This window comes from Cololabis saira, chromosome 14 (assembly GCF_033807715.1).
Source record: "Cololabis saira isolate AMF1-May2022 chromosome 14, fColSai1.1, whole genome shotgun sequence".
Lineage (NCBI taxonomy): Eukaryota > Metazoa > Chordata > Actinopteri > Beloniformes > Belonidae > Cololabis > Cololabis saira.
The window spans coordinates 37,066,428-37,092,124 of record NC_084600.1 but is presented as its reverse complement, the minus strand read 5'-3'; the positions used below and the strand labels follow the sequence as shown (position 1 = coordinate 37,092,124).

Sequence of the window (25,697 nt, the reverse complement as noted above, 5' to 3'; positions counted from 1 at the left end):
GGTAAGTGAATAAATTGAGACTCAAAAACTGATTAAAAAAAGAAATCCCACCAATAAAAAGTAACTCTAAAGATTGACGAAAATTATATTTTTCATAAGTGCCAAGAAATGAATACTATAATGCAAAAAAACGAAATGTGTTGTAAAAGAAGACAAAGCTGGAAAACGCAATGTCATATAACTTCAGCTAGTTGAAACATAAGGTGACCTTCTGGAAACACACTTTAAAGCATTAGCAAGAAACAATGATAGAGACCAAAGTCATGAAAGGCATCAACATAGTTTGTCTTACTGGGGATCAAATACATCCATATTTCAAACTTTTCGCATTATTTTCAATAGTAACAGAAATATGGACATCATACATAGGGCAAATACAAGCACAAGAAGTGGAGGTGTAGACAAAATATTTTTTTTCTTTCTATTTCTCCAAATAATGTCACTGTTGAGACTTTCCCTTAAAACTCAGATGTGGTTACAGTACTAATATGTATTAGATTTTTAATGCAGTGATTGAAAGGTTTAATGTTAAGTTAATGTTTTGTTATTTTTCCCTAAAAATAATACACTGCCTCTTAGAAAGCCTCCTTTTTTCTTAGTCCTATGTCAGTATGGCGTCACGATACAATATTATATTACTTGGGAGTAACTGGAATATATATATATATGTATATATATATATATATATATATATATATATATATATATATATATATATATATACATACATACATACATACATACATACATACATACATACATACATACATACATACATACATACATACATACATACATACATACATACATACATACATACATACATACATACATACATACATACATACATACATACATACATACATACATACATACATACATACATACATACCGGTACATACATATACCCGTGACCCTGCATAGGATTACGCGGGTATAGAAAATGGATGGATTGATGGATATGCTGTATATATTCTTTTCTTTTTTTAAGGTGTTGATTATATATTGACAGGAAAACACTAAACAGTTCCAATTTTATATTTAACAATTTCCAAATAGTTATTTTTTCATATTGTGAATACATTAGGTATGTTTATGTATTTTTGATTTAATTGTTTATACTTTTAATAATCTTTTGGTCAGTATAAAACTCTTTTTTCATTTTTTGATTATGGGATGGTTCGAGGGTCTCGGAAATTCATGTATCAAATATGATTTATCCAGCATTATAGGGTTAAAATAGCAGTTGTGGTACAAGTGCAGTGTTTTTACTTGAAGCCTATTAACCATACACATATACAGAACTGTCTCAGAAAATGAGAATATTGTGATAAAGTTCTTTATTTTCTGTAATGCATTTAAAAAACCAAAAATGTCATACATTCTGGATTCATTAAAATCAACTGAAACATTGCAAGCCTTTTAATTATTTTAATATCGATGATCATGGCTTACAGTTTAAGATTAAGATTCCCAGAATATTCTAATTTTTTGAGATAGGATATTTGAGTTTTCTTAAGCTGTAAACTATGATCAGCAATATTAAAATAATAAAAGGCTTGCAATATTTCAGTTGATTTGTAATGAATCCAGAATAGAATAGAATAGAAGCCTTCATTGATCTCCCAGAGGAGAAATTCAGTCGTGCAGCAGCCAAAACACACACACGCTTTATACAGAAAATTTAAAATAGAAATAACCAATAAATAGTTCAATAATAAAAAGAGCAATATAAAAAGTAGAAAAAGAGTTTGTACAAGAGAGAAAAAAAAATAGTAAACACCAAAAAAATGGATAATATTTACAAAAAATTTACAAATATTTTCAAAAATACGTGAGGTATTTAGTGGTTATTGCACTTATAAAGAGACAGGTTTATTGCACACGGGTGGCTACAGTATGTATGCCAATGTATGACATTTTTGTATTACAGAAAATAAAGGACTTTATCACAATATTCTAATTTTCTGAGACAGTCCTGTACGTACAGTATATATGTCTATGCTATTAACCTAAATTCTCGCTAGTTGGCGCTGCTGCGCCGGTCGTTAAACCTGCGCGTCCTAAAACTAAAGAAGAAGAAGCGGACCGTGCCGCAGTGCATGATGGGACACTGTAGTCCCGCGGCGGCGCGCTGTCGCCATGTCACCTAGAGAGAAACATTTAGCGCTGCTCTCCGTTTTAGCCCTCCTGACTGTCGCCTTTTATTATATCCCCTCTTTCCTTTATGCAACTTTAATCCTAGGCTTTTGTGGTTTTGCGTGTTATTATCGCAGCGGGGAACCTCTTCCCGCCAGGTTAGGCCGGAATCCGCGGCGTTTCCTGAGCGTTCCGGCCGCGCTCCGGCGCTGGTTGGCGGACTTTGGGGCGAGCGGGCTGTCGGTGACCGCCCGGGGGAAAGCGAGGTTCAGCAGCAGCAGCAGAAGAAGAGCAGACCTGCAGGAGACAGAGGGACACTTCAGACAGAGACCCGGGGAAAGCGGGTTTTATCGCAGGGAGGCTTTAGCCCGGGACTCGTTTATGTTCAGCCCCCGGGATTTCCTCATGGGGAGTTACATCGTGAAGCCCGACAGCCCCGGGAGGCCCCGGAGGAACCCCCGGGAGCAGCTGCGGGAGAAGCTGTCCAGACCCAATTATGCAGTCCACACTCCCAACAGGAGGCTTTCCTTCCATGGGTATGTTTAACATTAAATATTAAACCACGCTGTCTGCGAGTTTGTGACTGTCAAGATATGCAACTTCTTGGCGGGATGTGTTTGAGTATTTGAAAGGGATCCTGTGATGACTCTAGTTAACTAACTAACTAAACCTTTTAGAATGGGTTAAATACAACCAGAGGTTTCAGAAGTATTCACATTCATTACTCAGGTAGAAGTATAGATACTAGAGTTTAAAAATACTCCTGTAGAAGTTGAAGTATCAACTCAAGTTTTTAACTCAAGTAAAAGTATAAAAGTACTAGTTTCAAAACTACTTTTACTAAAGTATGTATGTGTATGTGTGTAATATATATGATATAGAGCACATATAGTGTAATGTAAAGTATATTTATATAAATATTCATATGGGCATACTACAAATATATAGAAATATTCAACTATATGTATGTATGTATGTATGTATGTATGTACAAGTATGTGTGTGAGTATAATTACAGTATATAATAATAATAATACTGTTATTTAGCAGTGTGAGTACAGTGTGTGAATATTTATAAATACAGGTTAAATGACCAGTGAATGGGGGTAGGACTAAATAAGTTTACACTTCTTCCTACTCCTTTTTTGACACATGTAAATCAAGATAACAAGTTTAAAGGATGAAATTCTTTGTTTTTTTTGTCTTGTTTTTTTCTTAAACTTCTCATGAAATGTTGTTTTGTTTGTTTTTTTTACATGTTCAAAAATAAATCAAATCAAAGTATAAAAGTAAAAGTAATGTAAGGGGGAAAAAGCCATTAAGGACAAAAGCCATTGAAAATGAATGCATCTTAGTATAATGCAAATATATTAAAGAACCATATATGTGTACTATTGAGCACTAACATGTGTTTCAGAGAGCAGAAGATATTACTAGTTGCCTATAAGTATTGTAATGGTGCAAAAAGTCAAACTTCAGAGGCATGTTATCATTTATCCTAACCTTTATTGGAATGTACATCCAAGTTTAGTTGCAGGAATCTGAGGGAACGAAAGTAAGAACAAAACTGGACAAGAACATCTGAAACAACCACAACCAAATTCACTCTATCCGGATGGAGCAATTTAACTGGATTGTTTTTTTTTTTAAAGGCTGAAATGAAATAGAGTAACAAGGCTGTTTTTAAAATGTAAGGAGTAAAAAGTACAGATAATTGCGTGAAAATGTAAGGAGGAGTAAAAGTAAAAAGTCGTCTGAAAAATAATTACTCCAGTGAAGTATAGATAACCAAAATTTCTACTTAAGTAAGGTAATGAAGTATTTGTACTTCGTTACTTGAGACCTCTGACAACAGGTTACCATCACACACCAAAGTATTGTAATGGTGCAAAAACATAATTCAGAGGCATGTTATCATTTATCCTAACCTTTATTGGAATGTACATCCAAGTTTAGTTGCAGGAATCTGCAACAGGAGGCTTTCCTTCCATGGGTATGTTCGGCACATTAAACCACGCTGTGTGCGAGTTGGTGACTGTCAAGAGATGCAACTTCTTGGCGGGATGTATTTGAGTATTTGAGCCTTTTACAGGGATCCTGTGATGACTCTAGCAGGGGTGCAGATCCGATGTCAGGATTGGGGGGGGCACCAACGTGATTTAAATTTTAAATTTTTTGCCAATATGCAACTCATACCATGCCATAAATTGGTAAAGGTTCACCAAAAAATACTGCACAGGGAATCATTTATTGTGCTTACCTTTCTTGTTTATTTGTCCTAAACAGCCAACAGTGTGTGTCACTGCTGTTATATTCGTAAATCATAATTTTAAGGGTTTTGGGCATGTAGTGTCTACTCATCTCAAATTCTTCTCGCCATCTTCCTTTTATCCTATGGGACTACTTTATGCACGATCAATTGACATATGGATGAAATATGGAGCCCTAAACAAGTTGTTTAAACTAACTGATCAAGTTTTAACAGTTATGGTGGTAAACTGTTCTAAAAAAAAAAAAAGGACCCATTGCTAAGATCACAATAAACACAGAACGTTGACAAAAAGTCATTGTCGAGCCCGTCAAAAAATTTAAAAAATATTTATTCAGACTAAAAAAAATATATATATATGGAGTAGCAATACTTTCATTCTGTACACCTCAAAACGCACCGTGGATGTATTATTTTATGCAGACCCAATTATGTTCGGCGCATTAAACCACGCTGTGTGCAAGTTTGTGACTGTCAAGAGATACAACTTCTTGGCAGGATGTATTTGAGCCTTTTAGAGGGATCCTGGGATGACTCTAGTTAAATAACCTCCTTTTAGTAATGGGTACAACATAGTGATTTATAAACTTGTTTATAAGTGTCACTTGTTTCATTGTGAAGATGTATAACAAGATTCAAATGGGTCTATTTGCTTATGACAATTGCACAGCTAAAGTCCTCTCATGGGACTTTACGGAGACAGTTGACAAGTACAACTCGTTCATTTTAGTCGAATAAAATCCACTTTAAAACTGAAAGCATTCATAATTGGTTTTGTTTGTTGGCTATATTCTCTTGTATGACAGGAAATTACGGTAATAAGCCAGGTTTTACCTGGAGTGAAGGATCAAAATTATAGGCATGTGTTCATCTGGGAGCCTTGTGGTCACACAGTCCCACGTGTAATGAGGGATGTTTACAAATAATTGACAAAGCAGTAAATATCCTCAACAGTTGGATAACAAATTCACTGACCAATTTTTTTATATCTATTTATTTTTATACAGTTTTCCATCATTCAGGAAATACTTTAATACATGTCCTTTCTTGGAAAGTTCACATTATAGTTAGTGTGCCTCATCAATCAGCCAATCTGTGTGAGATGTGCTCTGTGGTTGTCTTAGGCTACTTACTGGTGTAAGGCAGTAAAAATACTAGAAAAAAACATGCACAGTTTCATAGGCAAACCATAGACTTTATTTTTTTTCAACCTGCAATTTTACTTTATTTTTGCAGCATCAACATATCTGTTTGTAATGTGAATATTCCCACTGAAAGTGTTTGCCTGACCTAGCATGGGCCAAAGCAGAACTGTGAAGAGGAATGGTGGTGTAACATGTGGTGTAATCTTCTCTTTATGGTTGACATTTGTAGGTTTGCCAAAAAAAAATCAAAGCTGAAACTTGACATTAGGGTTGAGGCTTGTGTCTGAAGATCTTCAGTGTTAGTGAGAGTAGAATCAGCAAAATGAATGTCTCCTGTGCATTAAATGTTTGTTTTTATGTTTCCCATCTTGGCAATACATGTTTATATTATGCATGTAAAATATACCAGATCTTGTGTCTCATTGTTATGTTCTTGTAGGGAGACACCGGGTACACCGGGCAGGTTCACCATCACCCCACAGCGTCACTACCCCCTGCAGCAGCCAGGTGTTTCATCAGTGGGAGTCCTCCCTCCTACGAGTTGGGACGGCTTCAGAAAGAAAAGCATCTTGAGCCCTCGTAATTTCCCGGCTGCCCTCAGTCCAGTCACTGTGAAGATTGCCAGACCCGACCACAGCAGCCCCAGGTCACTGCCTTTTTTTTTTCTTTTTTGTCTTTTTCAAATGAGAACATTATCTTGAATCAGTTAATCTTCCCTTTAAGGCATAAAAATTTAAATTTTGATGTGAAGTAATACTAAAGAGACCTCTTGGTGTGTTAATAACAATGTATGGTTTGTAGTTATTTTTATGTAGGATTTAGTGTTTAACAAAAATCCGACTTGTGCCTTGAGCTCTGCTTTGGCTCTTTGTTCTCTAGAATGGATCATCTGAGCTGTGCTGAGGTCACCAGGACCCCTGCAGACCCCTGCTCCAAAGAGAGTGTCCTCAGGGTGTTGAAGGAAAGCCGTAAGAGGGATGTGGAGGATGAGGACAGGAGCTTCACAACAGAACAGAAAAGCAAAAGAAGGTATCAGACTGAAAGATACAAACGATCATTTGGCTTTTCATGCTCTTCTCAGCTGTATTTTTACTCTTGTGTATTTGGTCTTTTTTCTGACTTATGCTGATAACTGTGGAAACCTTTTAAGGCTCAATCATGGCCTCTTGCCCAGGATAATTTGACACAGATGAGAGAAGTTAAAAGATTCCAACAGGCCATGGTGATCAGTAGATTTTTAAAGATGAGCCCAATGGGTGTTTTTCATAGCAGCTATGAGTGGAGTAACAGATGCTGTTAGACCCTCAGCAACGTCCTTCACAAATACAGTTTTTGGAGAAAAGGGCCGGCACCAAGCAGATTATTGGATTTAAAAGTCTTAAATGATATTTAGCAAATTCTTTCAATGAAGTGCAAGAACTGGATTCAGTTTTGTCGACTATTTCTATTTTTCACTGTTATCACATCTAAAACATGCCATTTTGGAACTTGTTAGCATGGATTATCTTTTTATTGTGACTTAAAAAACATTGATCATATTCCACAAATGTCATTTTGAAAAAAACTGTCATTGAAGAATTTTTGGGAAAGAGTACAATATTACCTTTTTGGGTTTTTGAACCAAATGAATCAATAGGCTGTTGGACTGGAGTAGAGAATATTATCATTGCAAGTGTACAATGGGAGCTAAAAGAATCAGATGGTGTAAAAAAAATCGACGTCTCTGCTTTTGTCTACTGTTAACAAACAAGGGCCGGGTTTCCCAGATCCAACCTCTCTTAAGGATTTAAGAGAGGTTCAAAGAAGGTTTGAACTAAGAGAGAACCCAAAGATACGGGTGTTTCCCAGATGACTTCTTAACACCGTCCTTTAGTTTCGCTCTTTCAGAAGCTCTTTGGAGCAGCTGTCCGATTCTGAAACCAAATGAATCGATGCCAGGCAAATCGATCACCGATCACTATCAGCGCATTTTCACACGCAGCACTGCTACCTAACGCACTAATTCACTGCTGCCTGTGCGTTATAATAAAAGATTAAGATGATAAATATAATTCAATGACCCTTTTTCATCCAAACGGTGCGTTACTCCGTTATTTCTGGCTACAGTGAGGCTTTTTTTCCCCACACGCAGAAACCGGGAGGAAACGGGGTGGGCGTTTGTGTGTGTTCAAAAACATGAGCCAAGAGAAGGCGAGTTTCGCAAATCGCAACGTGGAATTACAGCAATCCCTGGTTTTTCGCAGGGGTTATGTTCCAAAAAGAACCCGTGATAAGTGAAATTCTTTTTACAATTATAGAGCGCTTCAGATTGCAGAGATCAGCCCCGCCTCGCACGTATTCCTCCTCTTCTGAATGATGCTGCATCCCGACTCGCGCTGCAGCGTCTTTTTCTCCTAAACCCCGCGGTGCAGGTTTTTTCAAGAGAAGAAAATAGTTATGGGTCGTTGTCTTCGCTCTTTTTTCTTCTGGGCAAAAAGATTCTTTAATATAAACCGACACCATTGATTATATTTGAGACTGTAATGAACGATTCATCAAAGGCTCCTGTTCTTCAGCTGCTGCTTCCCTGTCATCACACGTAGAGGTGCTCGGGCTCGGGCACGGCGCAGGTGTCCCGGTCTGACAGCCCGGTCCGACACGTCCAGGGGACTGAAGTGCTGACGCACGAATGCGTTCATAAAAACAGTTCTGCTTCGCGCACGGTGACGCGGTTGATTTGCAGCGAGAACATGCTGTATGGCAGCCAAATTATCAAATAAATGATATTCATGATGATCGTTTTATTTGTGCGTAAAGCATAAAGCATATACAGGAACACACTTGTTATTCCTTATTTTTCTTTTTTTTTCCTTTGCTGTCACCAATAAATGCTAAACAATATAAATCTAAAGTATAAAATAGATCAAAATTTGTGCGGGGTGCATTGTTTTAATATCTCATTGCTTGGTGTGATATTGATTTGCCTGACGCGGCTGGATCTGTGAGTCTTTGTTCACTAAGATGGTTGTAAAGACTGGGTCAGCAGCATCTTTCATTTCCTTCTTAATGAAAGAGATACTTAAGCTAAGAGCAACTCTGGGAAACGCGATTTTCTTTCACAGGCTGCTTAAGAAGGTTTGAAAGAAGTCTTTCGCTGTTAAGAACTACTTAACTGATCTGGGAAACCCGGCCAAGGAGAATAACATACTAAAGGACTGCCAACTCTGTCCTGTAATGTCTGAGTCATGCAGTTGGCACATACTCTCACAGTTGTTTTCCCTTGTGAGGGTGAAACGTATTTCTTACCTAACAGTGTTTAAGAGTTTTTTCTCAGTGTTGAAGTGAAAATCTAGTTTCTACACATTAGAGCAGAAAATGTGACGAATCTGACAAATTTAACCAAAATTTCACTATTTATAATCAGGGCTGTACAGTGCGACAGTTTTCATCGCATTTGCGAATAAAAATCATCCGGTGCGAAGAGAAATATGTATCCACTCGCATTTGTGCGAGTGAGTTGCGCTGGGGTCATGTTAAAAAAAGTGTGAAAATCAATATGAATGTCTCTTGACCTACATCAGCCTTTCTCAACCGGGGTGTCGCGGCACCCTGGGGTGTCGTCAAAAAAATTACCTATTCTGACATGTCATATATAAATACTGTATTTTCGCGACCATACGGGGCGCCGTGTGGAAAGGCTATTAATACATCCATGATCCGACCGCGCGTGGCGACTGCGCCTCGACACGCGGACCAAAATCTTACTCCGCTCAGAAGAAAGTAGTACCTTTTTGCGGTCCCGATCACGGGTCTCTAGCGGGGTTTTGAGCTCTGAACTTTTAAGTCTGGTGTAGAGTTAAGCCTTACCTTATTAAATTAAACCTTTTTCGGGTCGTGAGTAGGATAAACAGAGGACAACTTCTGCTGAGTTCCAGTGTACTTTAATGTCCGCTCAACAGCGTAGGATTTTAGAGCATCAACACAGCAGCTACTGCTGTATCACTCCGCCCAATCTAAAACATATTAACAACTACAGATAAACTGACTAGTGTAATTATAGTCCCTGATTTACATCAGAATATAAAATATATATTTATAAAATAATGAACCCTGAATTACCAAAATAACCTTAACAAAAATAAATCTCCTCTTACACTTATAAGGTGAGCATAAATCAATCTTTTTTATGATGTAAAATTGTATGTATTCATTTACTTTTATTTATTTATTTAATTTTAGTTGTTAAATTTCTGGAAAATAAAAAAGTCAAATCATACATGAGAGAAACTATTCAGTTTGTGGCAAAATATTTAATTGTATGAAACTGAAGATCATAATGCAAAACTGACATTTACTTTTAGTTCAGTTTGTGGAAAATGGTTGGCCTGGCTTTCTCTTTAAAACTTAAACAGTTATAAAGCATTACAAACTGTAGCAATAGGGCAAACGCACAGTATTGTTTTCTATTTTGTGTCTTTCAAATAAAAGACCATTTATTCCAGTCATATGTTCCTCATTCAAGGTTGTTAAAAAAATACTGCTATAATATCGTATCGTTATCGGGACCTCAATATCGTGTATCGTATCGTGAGATTAGTGTATCGTTACACCCCTACTAACTGTCCACCCGGGTGTGCTAGTAAATTTTTATTTGTGCTACTAAAATTTTTAACTTGCTAGCACCAGTGCTACCATTCAAAAAAGTAAGCGTACAGCCCTGATAATGAATTTTCTCTTTTGATAATTGTATTTTTTGTGAGTTTTATAAGCATAAATCGAAATGTAACAGAATGAATGCAAGTGCATTTGACTTATGTATCTGTTTTAAATCCATTTTCACTTTTGAAGGCGCAATGACAGTGGTGGAAGTGCACACTCTGCTTTTGAGTCTCTTTTGCCCAACGGAGCACCGTCACAACTTATTCCTAAGTGAGTTAAATATTTTGAAGTAACTTTTTTTTTTCCCGCTTTTGTATGGAACATGCCTGTAGTATTGCACAAACTATGTTGTTGTAAAAGTGTGGATGGTAATACTTTTGTCAACCTCTTTCTCCAGGCCAGGAAGCCTGAAAAGAGGGATGACCTCTGCGGCGGAGGATTCAATCATGAAGAGGTCTCGCACCTCCTCCATTAGTTCCGGGACTGCGCTCCACGCCTCAAGAGGAAGCTCGGGCACCAGGAGAAATGCTATCCAAAGTTCTTACAGCTCCTCTATGGGTCTCAGTCAGGTATTTTTCATTTTTCTGCTGATTTATAGTACGCATCACTGCAAAGAAAATAGAAAAAAAAAGACGTTTTCCCACGTTTATTTCCGTGTTTACTTTTACAGGGTAGGAAAACATCAGCACCCAGCTCTGCTCTCTCTAGTCCTGGCTCATCTCGCTCCCAAACTCCAGAGGGAGTCTCCAAAAGACCCAGGTCTGCCTCTGTCTGTTCGCCAACGGTCTTTCACGTTTAATTCAGACCAGTAATTTTTAACCTGCATTTATATAACCAGGGAGGAGGACACCCAATCTCCCAGCTCAGCATCTTCAGTGAAGTCAGATCACAACACATCTGACCGGATACACACTACTTGTAAGTCTAACTTGTCGAGAGCAGGTTTTTTTGCTTAGAGCCTTAAGGATGCAGTTTTGTGCAAACTATTCCCGTCTCTACGACGATAGCAGAAAATTATGACTACAGTTTCAAGATCAATAAGCCTACTTGATAGGCCTGTGTTGAAAAAATCGATTTTCCGATTCTAAATCGATTCTCATATTAATTCCTAAAAATCGATTTGTATGTCTAAAGATCGATTTTTAATTAATTTAATTTAATAGATTTATTTTTAATTCCCCATCATTACAACTTTTGGTATTTTTTTGTTTATGCTCAAAAAAGGAATGTTTTGTTGGACACGAGAATAACTGGTGCCATGTTTTTGCCTTTAAATATGTTTAAAGTTATGAAAACATTAAAGTTTTCAGTTATAATTGCATAAATGGTCTATATTTCATTACTTTATATACTGTCTTGGGGTTACATTTGCATAAAATGGTAAAAACCAAATTCTCAAAAATTAAAAACCAATCTGAACCTTAAAAATCGGAATCGAATCGATTCTTGACATTTGAATCGATCCCCAGCCCTACTACTTGACCGTTTTTGAATAGCCAATGATGGGGTGATCTGTTCTCTCAAGTTTATTGGGATTGGAGCAGATATTAAACCAGCATACTTGATGAGTGCACCTCCACCAAAGACTTTTGCATGACTGCAGTGCTGTCTCAGTGGAAAGATGATCTGGCTTTAAAAAGGACAGATCAGAAATGGTTTTATTTTAATTGTCTGTTTTATGATGATGTTGCAGCAAACCTGACTCCAATCCCCAAAGTCCCAGTCACCACCTCAACAAACTCTGCTGGTAGTGGTGGGAAGAGAAAACGGAAGATCCAGCTGGTATCCAGCCACCGGGATGATCAGATCACCCTGGTTGGTGCTACATTCTCAAACTCAAGAGAAAACAAAATTAAAACATATTCATGTACTTGTAAGTTGCAGTGACATAGATTTTTATTTTTCTTCATGCTTGTTCATGTGCAGCCTCCGCCTCCCGAGTTGGGTTACACGGTCACTGCAAAAGATCTTGATGAAGAGAAAAAGGCTGCCATCAGTAAGATTCAGAAGGTCCTCGAGACCCCCGGTGAGTAATCATTTATTTTCTTTTTGCAGTTTGTTCCATCTTTCACCTACATTTACAGATTAGAATAAATATTTCATAAGTAGTCATAGGGCTGGGCGATATGGGCCAAAAGTCATATCTCGATATTTTCTAGCTGAATGCAGATACTCGATATATATCGATATTTTTTCTGTGCCACAATTGGGGTTTCCCCCAAAGCATTATAGCATAGCATCTCTGTTAGCTTCATTTTTTCTGAGGCAAACCCTTAAAAAAACCCGTCAGTTTTAATACAAAGCCTCGTGCCAAATGTCACACAGGTTCCTTTATTAACAGAGGTCTGCACAATATCAAAATGTATAAAACAAATGAAATAAAAATAAACTGCCTGCATATATAGAATAAAAATGCTTATTGAATAAAATAAAACAAATATCCCTTTCCTGCATAACAATTAAATTAAAATACACTGTGCAAATTAATACAATGTAGACAGTAACAGGCAGACTTTTCCACTGAGCTTGACAGTTGTGCAAATAACAAAACATTTGTGCAAATCTCAAATAAAACATTCAAGTCAATTCGTCACAAAATAAGCTACCGTATTTTCGCGACCATAAGGCGCAACTTTTTTTTTTTTTTTTTTCTTTAATGTGCCGGGCGCCTTAAGAAACGGTGCGCCGTGTCTATTACCTGAATTACGGTAATGTCAGGCCGGCCACCATGAGAACGGTAAAGGGAGAAGGGGGCGGGTGAAGCCCCCGTGAGTTACGACGTGAATGAGACTCCACTGAGCTGATTAATGCGAAACAGATGATGAAGACTTTTAAGGATTTGCTTGATGTGTAAAGTGAAATAAAATACAATCAAACTAAGTTTTGCTCCGCTCTATTTAAATAAGCACACTTGTGTGTGAGTGTTCTTGTGTGTGAGTGTTCTAAAGCAGCGGCTGGAGCAGCGCGGTGATGGGCGCTGCTGCAGCCGACTTCCTGGTTCCCAAAGCGGTCCGATCGACCTGGTTCCTGCCCGCTTTAAGAGCAGAGATTTCTGGGGTACGTCTTAGGTTGGATCGGCTTCACCCTCCGAAATTTGCAGCCAAATCTGTCGGTTACAAACCCGGTACCGGATCCCGACATGCGCGGGTGTGTTCGCGGCGCGGCGCGACACACACTTACTGGTTTATGTGGTGCTGGCCTGGCGCAGCTGATGGACAGAAACTGTATGGTGATTTTTAAAAGAAAAACTTTACATAAGACGTTTCCAGCCGGAGTCATTATAAGGACGAATGAAAAGAGGGGGCTGCATGAAGGGATGATGATCAACAAGCTGAGACAGGTTTGGAAATTCGGACTGGCGCAGCTGAATTAACGGAGCTCAGTCGGATACAAACCCCGGTACCGGCTCCCCGACAGCGCGTGTGTGAGCGGGTCTAGCGCGAGGGTCCCAGGACCCGGGACCGCCGCGCTACCAGCGCGGGGGGGGCGGACCGGGACCCGGTCCAGCGCGAGGGAGCAGACGGGGAGCGGACCCGGTCCAGCGCGAGGAAGCAGACGGGGAGCGGACCCGGTCCAGCGCGAGGGAGCAGACGGGGAGCGGGACCCGGGACCGCCACGGTCGGGATTTTTAAAAGAAAAGCGTTCCCTAAAGAGACTTTTCCAGCCAGAGTGAAATGAAAAGGGCTGGATGGATGAGGAGATGATCAGTGGCTGAGACAGGTTTATGTGCAGCAACCCGGTGTTTTTTTAAAATTCTTTAATGCAGAAACAGAATATGAACCTTTGAAGGGTTTGATTGATGTGAAAAGTGAAATAAAATATCAAACTAAGTTTTGCTTCCGCTGTATTTTTAGCGCGTGTGTGTTCTGCAGCGCGTGTGTGTGCAGGTCCGTCTCCGTAGACGGCGCCTTTTGGGTCGGTGCGCCGTATGTGTGTTTTAAAACCAAAAATGACACACAAAACTGAGGGTGCGCCTTTCCACACAGTGCGCCATATGGTCGCGAAAATACGGTATATCAAAATCATTAAAAAAAAAAAAAAAACTTTTTTTTCCCTTTTTTTTTTAAAATCGATATAAACGATATTTTTTCGTACCATATAGCGTTTGAAAATATATCGATATATGTTAAAATCTCGATATATCGCCCAGCTCTAATGCCGCTTTTGCACTAGGACTTACTTGGCCCGACTCGGCTCGGCGCGGCTTTACACGGTTCCACTCTGTGTTTTCGCACTGCCAGGGGAGAAGCGGGCAGGTTTGGGTGAAGCTGCTGTGACGTACTCGATTGCGCAACACCTTTGTTCATGTCAGCGCTGATCAGAAATCAGCTGGAGCCGGAGCGGCTGAGAGTAAAACAGCCCGTCTACATCGCTTTTTTAATTTTTTCTCGACAGCCACCAGGTTTATGAACATCTGCACCTCAGAGTTGGATCACCAAACAGACGTTTTGTGCTTTATAATAAAATCGCCGCGAGCCGCGGGTCGCCTCGCTCTGACTCCCGCTTCCTGATTCAAACGTCTGACGGCCCCGCCCCCCGACCAATCAGAGGCGCGGAGGGTGGTGACCTCAGAAATAGTCCCTTCTCAGCCCGCTAAGAACCTGGCTGAAATGGTTACAGAAAAAAGTACCGACTTGGAGCGGCTCTACACGTCTCAGCCCTAGTGCGAAAGCGCAAAACGGGGCCATAGCGGGTAGAACCGGGGAGAAGTGAGACTAATGCAAAAGCGCCATAAGTAGTCATATAGAATTTCAAATACAACTCGAAAGATGTTCAGACAAGAAAAAAAAACAAGACCCCAAACTGTCTTTGACCATTTGTTGAATTTGTTTATCACGTAGCTCCAGAACCAGAGAAGGCTGCAGCTCCCCCAGCAGCCACTTCCACTCAGCCGCCTTCCTCCACCAGTTCTACCACCACCACCCTGAGCAGCCTTCTTGCAGCTCCCTTGTCCACAATGTCCAGCACAAACATCCCAGTTATCAACCTGGATTCCAGTCCAGCCCCCAAAGTCAGCACAGCTCCTGCAATCTCCAACCCACTTCTGGAGGCTCTGAAGATGAAGACTATTACTCCTGCTAGCTCCATCTCTGCTGCCAGTACAATCACAGGTAGAATCTCTGAACTGACAGTGTTGTCATTATTATTTTTTTGATTTACTGTTTGTTTTTTTGTTTTTTTTTAACAGTTTTTATTAACGTTTTCCATATTTTCACATATATAAAGTACATTCAGTACAATTCCAGGCAATGATAACAATAAACACTCTCGCAGACAGAATGATCAGATATCTAAGTCATATGATCAGATAGATAAATAATAAAACAAGGAACAAAAACCAATCAAACAAAAAAAAAAACACTAGAAATGAAACCACTCACAGCTCTCAGACAAAATAAACTGCAATCAGGTTTTCCAAAAAATATTTAAGTGTCAGGGTACCTACACATCTTTAACAACAGAAATAAATGGTCCTCAAACCATCTCAAACAAGTCCTGCTTCCCTTTCAGCATATATGTGATTTTTTCCAAAGGAAAGACTGCCAACATCTGTCTAACCCAGAATGTAACACTAGACCTACTGGTTTTCTTCCAAAAAAGTGCAATTGATTTTTTTTGCATGCAAAAGACACATGTCTATAATTATTCTTCCACTAACGGGGGTATTTGTGACCCTTTAGGATCCCAGGATGAAAAGGGCAGGGTCCATTAAACGGGCCTTTGAAATAATTTTTTCAAATATTTTCTTAGCTTCCACCCAAAAAGCCTTGACCTTACAACATAGCGATTTACTGTTTTTTCTAGAGCTTTTATGATTCATGATACTTTGATTTAATATCAATTAAAAGTGAATTTCCCCATATATGCCATGATTTTTATGTTTTTTTTTTCATTGTGTGTGTAGTGTCTGTGTCAGCGACACCTGTGCCAGCCGGCAGCTTAAACCTGAAAGGATCAAGTGCAGCCCCGCAGCTCGCCCCTACTTCCCAGTCCTCCCCTGGTGGGGTGGGGGGACCGTCTGCCTTCTCCCAGCTGCTGAGCCAGGTGTCCAAAGCTCCCACCAGCGCACCTGCACCAGTAGCAACCCTGTTTGGCCTGTCCAGCCAGGTCAGCTCCCCCTCATCGTCTTTGGCCTCTCCCCAAGTCACTGCTACTCTTACCCCGGTCACTGCTGCTGCTGCTGCCGCCCCGGCTAGCAGCTCTGGGCCCGTCAGTAACACCAACCCACTGCTGGCATCGGGGTTCAAGCCCATCTTTCCCGCTACCACCACCAGCTCCCCGGCTACATCCTCTTCCGAAATCAAAGCTTCCATCCAAAATTTTAAGCCCATCTTTGGAGACGCCACAGCCACAGCAGCTGCAGCTTTTGCACAACCCACATCCCTCACAACCGCATCTACAGCCTCTACAACTCCTGCGAGTAGTACACCGTCAATGTTTGGTGTATCGACAAGTAGCACCACAGCCGCCCCTCCTCCTTATCCCGGCTTTAACACCTCTGGTAGCCTCGCCGCCGCCGCCGCAGGTTCCATCACCACTGCTCAGCCTGCAGCTACGATGGCTGTAAAAACCCTCTTTGGAAACTGGTCCAAGCCATCTACGACGAGTAGCAGCGCGGCCTCAGTGCAACCTCTAAATACAGGGAGCACGTTTTCCTTCGGAGCTGCGACCACAGGGACCACAGCAGCTGCTCCTGCTGCTCCTGCTGTCGCCACCACCGCCTCCACCCAGGGAGCCTTCACATTTGGGGCCACACAACCCAACCCCCAAGCTTCCACCCAGAAAGTATTTAGCTTTGGACAGACAGCTCCCACCCAGAATACAACCACCGCTTCATTCGGCGGCTTTGCCATGGCCACCACGGCTTCCACCGCTGCTGCCACCTCCGCCCCCCAGTCCACCTTCGCCTTTGGAAAGCCGGCTTTTGACGCAGCAGCAGCAGCAGCAGCACCACCTTCTTTTGGTTCTTCGGTAGCAGCAGCAGCTGCAGCAGCACCACCTTCTTTTGGTTCTGCAGCTGCAGCAGCACCACCACCTTCTTTTGGTCCTTCGGTAGCAGCAGCAGCTGCAGCAGCACCACCTTCTTTTGGTTCTGCTGCAGCAGCTGCAGCAGCACCGCCACCTTCTTTTGGTTCTACAGCAGCACAACCAAAACCGTTCACCTTCGGGAACAGCGGTTCCTCGGCCCCAGCCTCCTCTAACCCGGCCCCAGCCCCGGCCCCGGCTCCCTTCACTTTTGGGGCAGCAGCCACGACCACAGCAACAACCTTTGGTACCCCGGCCAAACCCACATTCGGAGCTAGCTCTACTGGTTTTGCTTTCGGCGCCACCCAAGCTCCTTCGGCTCCACCCAGTTTTGGTGCAGCCACTCAGACTCAGAGCTCCTCGTCATCCACCTTCACGTTCGGTGGTGCTGCTCCTCAGCCGGCCCCCGCCGGCCCCGCACAGCCGGCTACCGGCGGGTTTAACTTTGCTCCCAGTATGCCGTGCCCCCAGTTTGGGACACCAGTTTCTAATCCTCCCGCACCGCAGATGGGAAGCTTCAACTTTGGGGCAGCAGCAACAGACAAACCCGCTTTTGGTAAGTTAAAAACAAAACTCATCTTTTGTTGTTTTAAACCCATCTAGTACGGTGGCCGAGACCCGCCATTGCTGAAAATAAAAGTATCGCTGCAAACGGAAACAAACGCCGCTGCAAATAAAATAAACGCTTAGTAAATAAAATAAACGCTGCAAACAAAAAGAAACGCTGCTGCAAATAAAATAAATGCTGCAAACAAAAAGAAACGCTGCAAATAAAACAAAATAAACGACGCAAATAAAAAAGCCACAACGGAAGTGAATTACCGGTGCTATTTTTGCCGACGCACCGGTGTTGCACATTCAAAATTACACGTAGCGACGTTGAACACTAACCTTTTCACTTATTTTCTCGTTCGTTGTTCTTCTTATTCCTCACTCTTCTTATTTCTTCCTTTTCACTTACGTCCTCTTCGTCTTCTTCTTCTCCTCTCACGTAAAAAACACCGGTGCATCAGCAAAAATAGTCCCCGGTAATTCACTTCCGTTGTGGCTTTTTTATTTGCGGCGTTTTTTTTTTTTTTTTTGCAGCAGCGTTTCTTTATATTTGCAGCGTTTCTTTTATTTGCAAAGCGTTTATTTGTATTTGCAGCGTTTCTTTAATTTTCAGCAATGGCGGGTCTCGGCCACCGTAATCTAGAACAGGTTTCGTGGAGAACATTGTTTTAGTCTTCATATTGGTCGAAATTGGTTTTGCCATATTTCGTCTGGGAATACTCACACAGATGTGTTGTTGTTTTAGTGAATATGAATTATCATGACATAAGATTTCATGCTATGATTATGGAAAGACTAATATTTAGATGTTTCTTCAAGAGTGGGTGGGCATTTGTTTGTACCATCTGAATGAAGTCGTTGCTGGTTTGGTCTGATTCTGTTGTTTTCTCTGCAGGAACATCTACGCCATCATTTGGCCAGAGTGCTGCTGCTGCTCCCATTCCTTTTGGAAGTCCTGGAACGCCTGTCCAAGGATTCAACCCTCCCGTTCAACAGTTTGGTAAGTTGCTCATGATCGTTAGTAATGTAACAACTTTCCATATACAAAGGTAAAAACCTTAAACCCTTTTGCTGTTTGTGTCCTTTGTTTGTTCTTGCAGTAGTATTACAATTAATGACGTGCAGAATGAGTGTGCAGCTGTACTGTAGGGTTAGGGTGGATATTGCTGCAAGATTGGACCATAATTTAAATATTTCTCGTTCCAACCAAAGAGTTCTCGAATGGAAGCATTTGTTTTGTCGTACTCATGATGAGATGATATGATAGGGAGGTGGTGGTCTGCAAAGTTGTCAACACTTGCTTGGGGTCCTGATCAGAGGTGGGTAGAGTAGCCAAAAATTGTACTCGGGTAAAAGTACTGTTACTTCAGATTAATATGACTCCAGTAGAAGTAAAAAGTAGTCATCCAAATAATTACTTGAGTAAAAGTAAAAAAAGTACCTGGTGAAAAAACTACTAGTAACTGTACTGAGTAACTGTTGAGTAACGTCTGATTTATTTTTTTTAACAGAACCATTCAAACAGACAAAAGTACATAATAATCATCTTCAGGCAAATTCAATCAATAAAATAAATTAAAATGAATAAAAAATAGCTTAAATGAAAATAATCTTAAAGTAAATTCAAGTACTTTAATAAATAATAAAATAATAACGGAATAAAAAAATAAATTAATCACAAGTAGCACAAAATTTCAAGCCTTTGTACTTTCCTTTTTTTAACCAGGCTCCGCAGGCAGAACTAGAACCATGAACTCATATAAACTCTGTGTGTGTTTGAGTCTGTGTATTTGTGACAAAACATGCAAAAACAAACATTTTTCCCAAAGAATCACTCAGTGATGTCATGAGGATGACGCGTACGCGGATAAAAGGGATAAAAGAAAAGTAACGAGCTCGATGTAGCGGAGTAAGAGTAACAGTTTCTTCTTCACAAATCTACTCAAGTAAAAGTAAAAGTATAGTGATTCAGAACTACTCCTAAAAGTACAAAATTTCCCAAAACTTACTAAAGTAAATGTAACTCGTTACTACTACCCACCTCTGGTCCTGATGGATGTGGGATAGTTAAGTGTGATGCTGGCACTGATTTTAGTGTGATCTTGTGCAGCCCAAAACGTATACATTTTGGAAGACATCTTAACTTTTAGCAAAAATAAATTCAGAAGGTACTGTATATGTACATGCATTTTCTGTGTTTGGGAAGTTCCATTTCTGAGAATTTAGGCACAGATATTTCCTGCAGCCGACAGCATGCTCAGATGTTAGAAGTGACAGAATTGTTGCACATGATGACGGATCATTTGTGTTTCACGAACAGGGACTCCAGCAACTCCCTCCTTCTCCATCGGAGCCGGATCGAGACCGTCTGGAGCACGGCAGAGGCTTCAAGCACGAAGGCAACACAATAGAAAGAAGTAATCTGCTCCACCTCCGTCGGGGACTTCAGCTGTTGCTGCCACGGCTAACCGGGCAAACGTTGCTCCGTTTCCACCCCAGCATCTCCCAGTCAGGCCGCCTCCATGCCCTCTGCTTTCTCCCCCTCCTCCGGTGGGTTGTGCTGTCCCAGAGCAGCTGGAAGGGGCACATCGGCGCGATGTGCTGCCGGGATAACTACACGGGCCAATGAGGGAATGTAGCCGCAGGGAGAAGAAACCCATAGCAATGTACTATACTTGAAGAGAGAGAAGACAGTTTAATAGTCTGATTGTGAACAAAAAAACATATCCAAAGTTCTCTTTTTTTTTTTTCTCCCTTTTTAAAGTTCACGGACACTCGCATTGAGTCGTCTTAAGGAAGAAATTTGAGCCAGGCAGAGACACAGAGCCTCGGCTCAAATATTTATTTTTTTACGCGCCACTCTTGCTGGTTTGTATGTTACCATTCAAGTAAATTCTCCGAGTCTGAGTGCGGGGAATGCTCCGCTGATTTAAATGAGGTACACAACACTGCAGTGTAAATGTAAAGTGAATGAGATGTTTGCATTTAAATTATTTTTTTAATTGGCTCTCTGACCCTGTGAAGGAATGTGTTTCTGTACTTAAAGGGCAACTTAGTAAATGTCTTAATGTAGTTTGTGCAAACGCTCGTGTGCTTGTTTCATACTTTCATTCAAGCATTCCCCGAGTCCTCCTGTGGATGGCCTTCTTTCTTTTTTTTTTTTTCTTCTTTCTTTAAATGGTGATTGCCAACACTGATGTTAGTATGGAGTCAGTATGTGATTAGGATGACTACTCTTGAATTGTGCTGACAAACCAAAGCCAACTTGACACCTGTGAAAAGAGTTTGTGATCTTTTATTTCATCTTTAAACCCTGAGATCTGTGTGTTTTGTGCCAGACTACCTCTCTTTACTCCCAGGCACTGAATCCTTTGGTAATTCACTGAAAAAGAACTGATGGAGTAGATTAAGTTTTACCTTCAACTACTGTTGATGCAAATATATGCTAATAAATGGTAGGTTTTACATAGGTCCATCACATGTTACCCCTTTTTCAGAAATCTGATTTTGCTGTACATTTCACCACGTTATCCTGACATTAGGTTTATTAAAGATTCGGTATGTTCAGTCTGATTCCTCATATTGGTAATAACATCAGAGATCTCAGTGATGCTTTTTTGTTTTTGTTTTTTAGCCTTTCTTACTTGCACCATGGACTTGTGATGTTTTTGTCAAGCGAACATTTCAGTAAAGCAGCTGTTAATTGTTTCATCAAAACAGATTGTTTTAAGTGATCACTTCTTTTTTACAGTGATGCGTGTCTTATACAGTTTTAGATGGTCACTTTTGAATGAATAAAATAAAACCCTGAGTTCTGAATGTGGAAAGAAGTGCACATAAAACTCCTGAAGGTCTCCGTCTGCTTTTCTGCCCAGAGGGTCATGTGACCACAAATGGACATTTCTGTTTTTAGGAATTGTCATTTTAGATTTGATGCAGCTGCAATACAAAATTTTTAAGATGAAAAGGATGGGGTAGTATGTTTATGTCACATCTCTTGTTTCAGAAGTACTGTTCAGAAGTAATTATGCCAACAAATCCAAAGTCCCCAGTAAACCTTAATGTGCCAACTTGCACAACAGCAAGAGCGTCATGTCATATCTGTGAAGAGGGGAAAAAAATCCAGAAATATTTCAGCTGCTCTCAAGTTTGGGGTGTTGGTGTGTTTTGTGATTTCATAATGCTCTAAACCAGGGGTGTCAAACTCATTTTCCTTCGCGGGCTGGATTTGACCAATTTTTTTTTCGCGGGCCGCACGCTCAAAATAACAAACGTTGCGAATTTTTTTTCTCCAATTCTTTTTTTTTTTTTTTTTACTATTATCAAATCCAATATCAGTTTAGTTAATTTTAAAGGAAATATGCACTTTGTTTACACTCTTATGTAAAATATATTTCTTCAGGATCTTTTCTTGAAATTTCTCGGTTTTTTTTTTCAAATTATGTAAGATACTTTTAATATCATTTTACAAAGACAAACAGAAACAAGTGTTTTTTTTATATTTCGTTTTTTTATAGGAAATTTAATTAAAAGCAAAATCTTTCTTGTTACATCCGAGAGTGTTTCTTTGTGATTTAGAGATTTTTACAGTACAATTAAGTGTATTTATTTTAAAAAATTGGCTTTACTAGTTTTACTTTGTCACTATCCTCGTATTCAAAACTGAAATTCTCCGAATAAATATCTTCTATCATCTTTTTTAGCAGTGATATTTTTCCTGCGTTAATAAAAATAAACGACCGTCTACAAAGAAATAAAATCAGCAAATGCATTCTAGAAAACTAAAAAAATGTTGAAAACTGCTCTTTGTGGAATAATGATGGATTTGTAGAAGAAATATATTATCGGATATGCTGCGATTCATGGCAATTATTTATGCCTTCCTTTTTAGTAAATTAACATTCGTTTTTTTGCGTTGGAAACTTCTCGTGGGCCGCACATTTGACACTCCTGCTCTAAACCTTCAGAAAGATCAGCAGCTGGGTGTGTTTATTACACACGCTTATGCAGCTGTGGTACTGTCACTGATGCTACTTTTCAGCAGTTCACAACTCAAAGCTCCCCCTGACTGTAATTTAGAAGATGGACTGACTATTCAGGATTTTCAAAACTTTGATCCAGAAGTTGGACTGGACAGTTTGCTTCACCTCTATCTGAAATGAGCTTGGAGCCCAGAGGAGGTGGCAGAATTGAGGATCGATTTCCTAATTTGTGCATGCAGATGCAAACTTTGCTCACTGACGATTCTAAAATGTGTGAGCTTATGCAGTGATCTCTACGAAGATAGAATCATTCCTGATTCAGTGTTGCTCAGAGGCCTGAAGGTCACAACTGTTCAATAGCTGCTTTCAGCCTCAGCTGATTTGGTTCACAGTCTTTCCTGACTATCCTAACCTATCATAACTTATTTGGGCATTTACCTTTTTATTTTTACTTAAATAAAAGATGTGCAGCATATACCTACTCTTCTTACCATTGTTGGTTAGGTAGTTGGTTAAAATAAATAAATAAAAAATATTTTTGAATGAAGGAAAATAAACTGAGCGTAACAGCTTTATTCCAAGCCTTTAGGGGGCGCTGTAGACAATGGTGGTACGTAAAGCTGCATTCACTGAGCGTCTACAGAATGGGAATAATGTACACTTTATTAAGTATCTTTCTTTTGCAGAAGCCAAACCCATTCTGGGGCCTCGGAGGAGTGAGGTAACACTGCTGCAAACAACTAAAAGTTGTCAGAGTTGCAGGTTGTTATACTACATTAAAACGAGAAGTGAAACATTTTTCAATATAGTCTATATGTGCTCAAACTATGGAGAGCTGTGTTGCAGTGAGATTAGAGGCCTTGGTTGTTTGTATTGTTGTAAATAAATGGAAAAACTAACATATTTTTATAGGGAATTTTTTTTCCTCAAAATTCAAAATGCAAAGAAAAATCTTACATCTAATGAGTAAATAGTGACATCTTTAAATTGGACGAAAAATTCAACTCAAAAACGGAAAAATATCAAATGAGTGACAGATAGCCCTAATCCATGTTTTAAAAAAATATAGAAAATACACCAACATCTGAATAAAACAGTATAAGAATTCATGATAGTGATAGATTGTAGATAAACTTTTTCTTTTCTTCCTGTAACGCATCTCCTAGGAATCTGGATTTGTCCTGAAAAACACAGCAATGTCAGACTTTTTCATTAAAACAAAGTGTTATTTTCTGCTTTTTTTGTATTTTGTGTTTTCTGAAATGTCTTTGATGTGTTTTGATTTTTTTTAACCAGAATGCACCAGGATTGCTGAAACTCCCAGTTGCTTTAAGTTGAGGTTGAAAACCTTTTTTATTTACTGCTGTATTTCAGTAATCCCCCACAATGCACCGCAACATTTATTTCTTGCATCTCATTTGGTTCATTCTTTTTAACTTACCGGTATGTCTGTCTCTATTTTCTGCTTTTAAACTATTTAACTTTTTAATGCATTTAAAAAAACATTTTTATGTGAAGCACTTTGAATTGTCTTGTAAAATGTGCTGTACAAATGAACTTGCCTTGCCACCACCAAAGAGTCTGTATGGTGGTGTAAATTTACCTCCATAACCAACCACCACAACACATTTAGATATACAGAAAGATGAAATCAGGAGTAAAGCGAGTTCTCTCCCGCTCTGAAATACTTCTCTGATAACGATGTACGCTTGAGCAACATGTGCATGAAAATGTGTTTGCAGAACATTAATATATGTTTCAGTTTCACGTATATACATATATGTACACACCATGGCCTGCATCCACCACCAATGATGCCCCAGTATGTATATACTAATATATATATATTAGTGCTGTCAAGCAATTAAAAAAATTGAGCAATTATATATATATATATATATATATATATATATATATATATATATATATATATATATATATATATATATATATAATTGCTCAATTTTTTTATGTATGTATGTTTTTATGTATAATATGTTTATATCTTTTGTTGACAGTCACTACCTGAATCAGTGACACTTTTTTTAATGTGTGGTGCACTCCTTACAGACAGATCCAAGCACATTTTAGAATATCTTCAGTTTATCCAATTCTGCCTACCAGCTCTGCAAATAATGTTCTGCAAATAACTATGTTTTACACCTCGGTATATATTTTCACAAATTGCATGAATACAGGACTGTCTCAGAAAATTTGAATATTGTGATAAAGTTCTTTATTTTCTGTAATGCAATTAAAAAAACAAAAATGTCATACATTCTGGATTCATTACAAATCAACTGAAATATTGCAAGCCTTTTATTATTTTAATATTGCTGATTATGGCTTACAGTTTAAAATTAATATTCCCAGAATATTCTAATTTTTTGAGATAGGATATTTGAGTTTTCTTAAGCTGTAAGCCCTATGGAGGATTTTTTGTGCCAAAATTAAATAAATAAATACATCATTAATTAATTAAATTGGGAATTAAATATATCATTAATTAATTAAATGCTGAAATAATAAATATATATTTTTACTTAAAATGAATTGTATTTTAATTAATTAATGACATATTCCATTCTAATTTTAATTAATTAATGACACATTTAATTAATTAATGATATATTTCATTCCAATTTTAATTAATTAATTATGTATTTATTTATTTAATTTTGGCACAAAAAATCCTCCATAGTAAGCCATGATCAGCAATATTAAAATTATAAAGGGCTTGCAATATTTCAGTTGATTTGTAATAAATCCAGAATGTATGACATTTTTGCATTACAGAAAATAAAGGACTTTATCACAATATTCTAATTTTCTGAGACAGTCCTGTATGTTAAACATGTTGAAAGCAGAATTTAAAAACAAACCCAGCAGCCTTGTGTGTGCTCACATTTACGATTTTAACATGAACACTTGAATGCAGCAACGAAG

The 25,697-nt window shown here is 39.2% G+C and overlaps 1 protein-coding gene across 1 annotated transcript; it reads left to right on the top strand.

Annotated features, from left to right (window-relative positions):
- Positions 1-2,106: 2,106 nt before the first annotated feature.
- pom121 (POM121 transmembrane nucleoporin) lies at positions 2,107-20,841 on the top strand (the record flags this gene model as incomplete). Its single annotated transcript, XM_061739271.1, has 14 exons — positions 2,107-2,675; positions 5,993-6,199; positions 6,433-6,582; positions 10,381-10,461; positions 10,589-10,760; positions 10,862-10,950; positions 11,030-11,109; positions 11,885-12,006; positions 12,118-12,217; positions 15,033-15,302; positions 16,097-17,155; positions 17,306-17,773; positions 18,665-18,769; positions 20,090-20,841. Coding segments are annotated over 14 exons (3,573 nt in total), but the record flags the coding sequence as incomplete, so codon positions are not given.
- Positions 20,842-25,697: the final 4,856 nt, after the last annotated feature.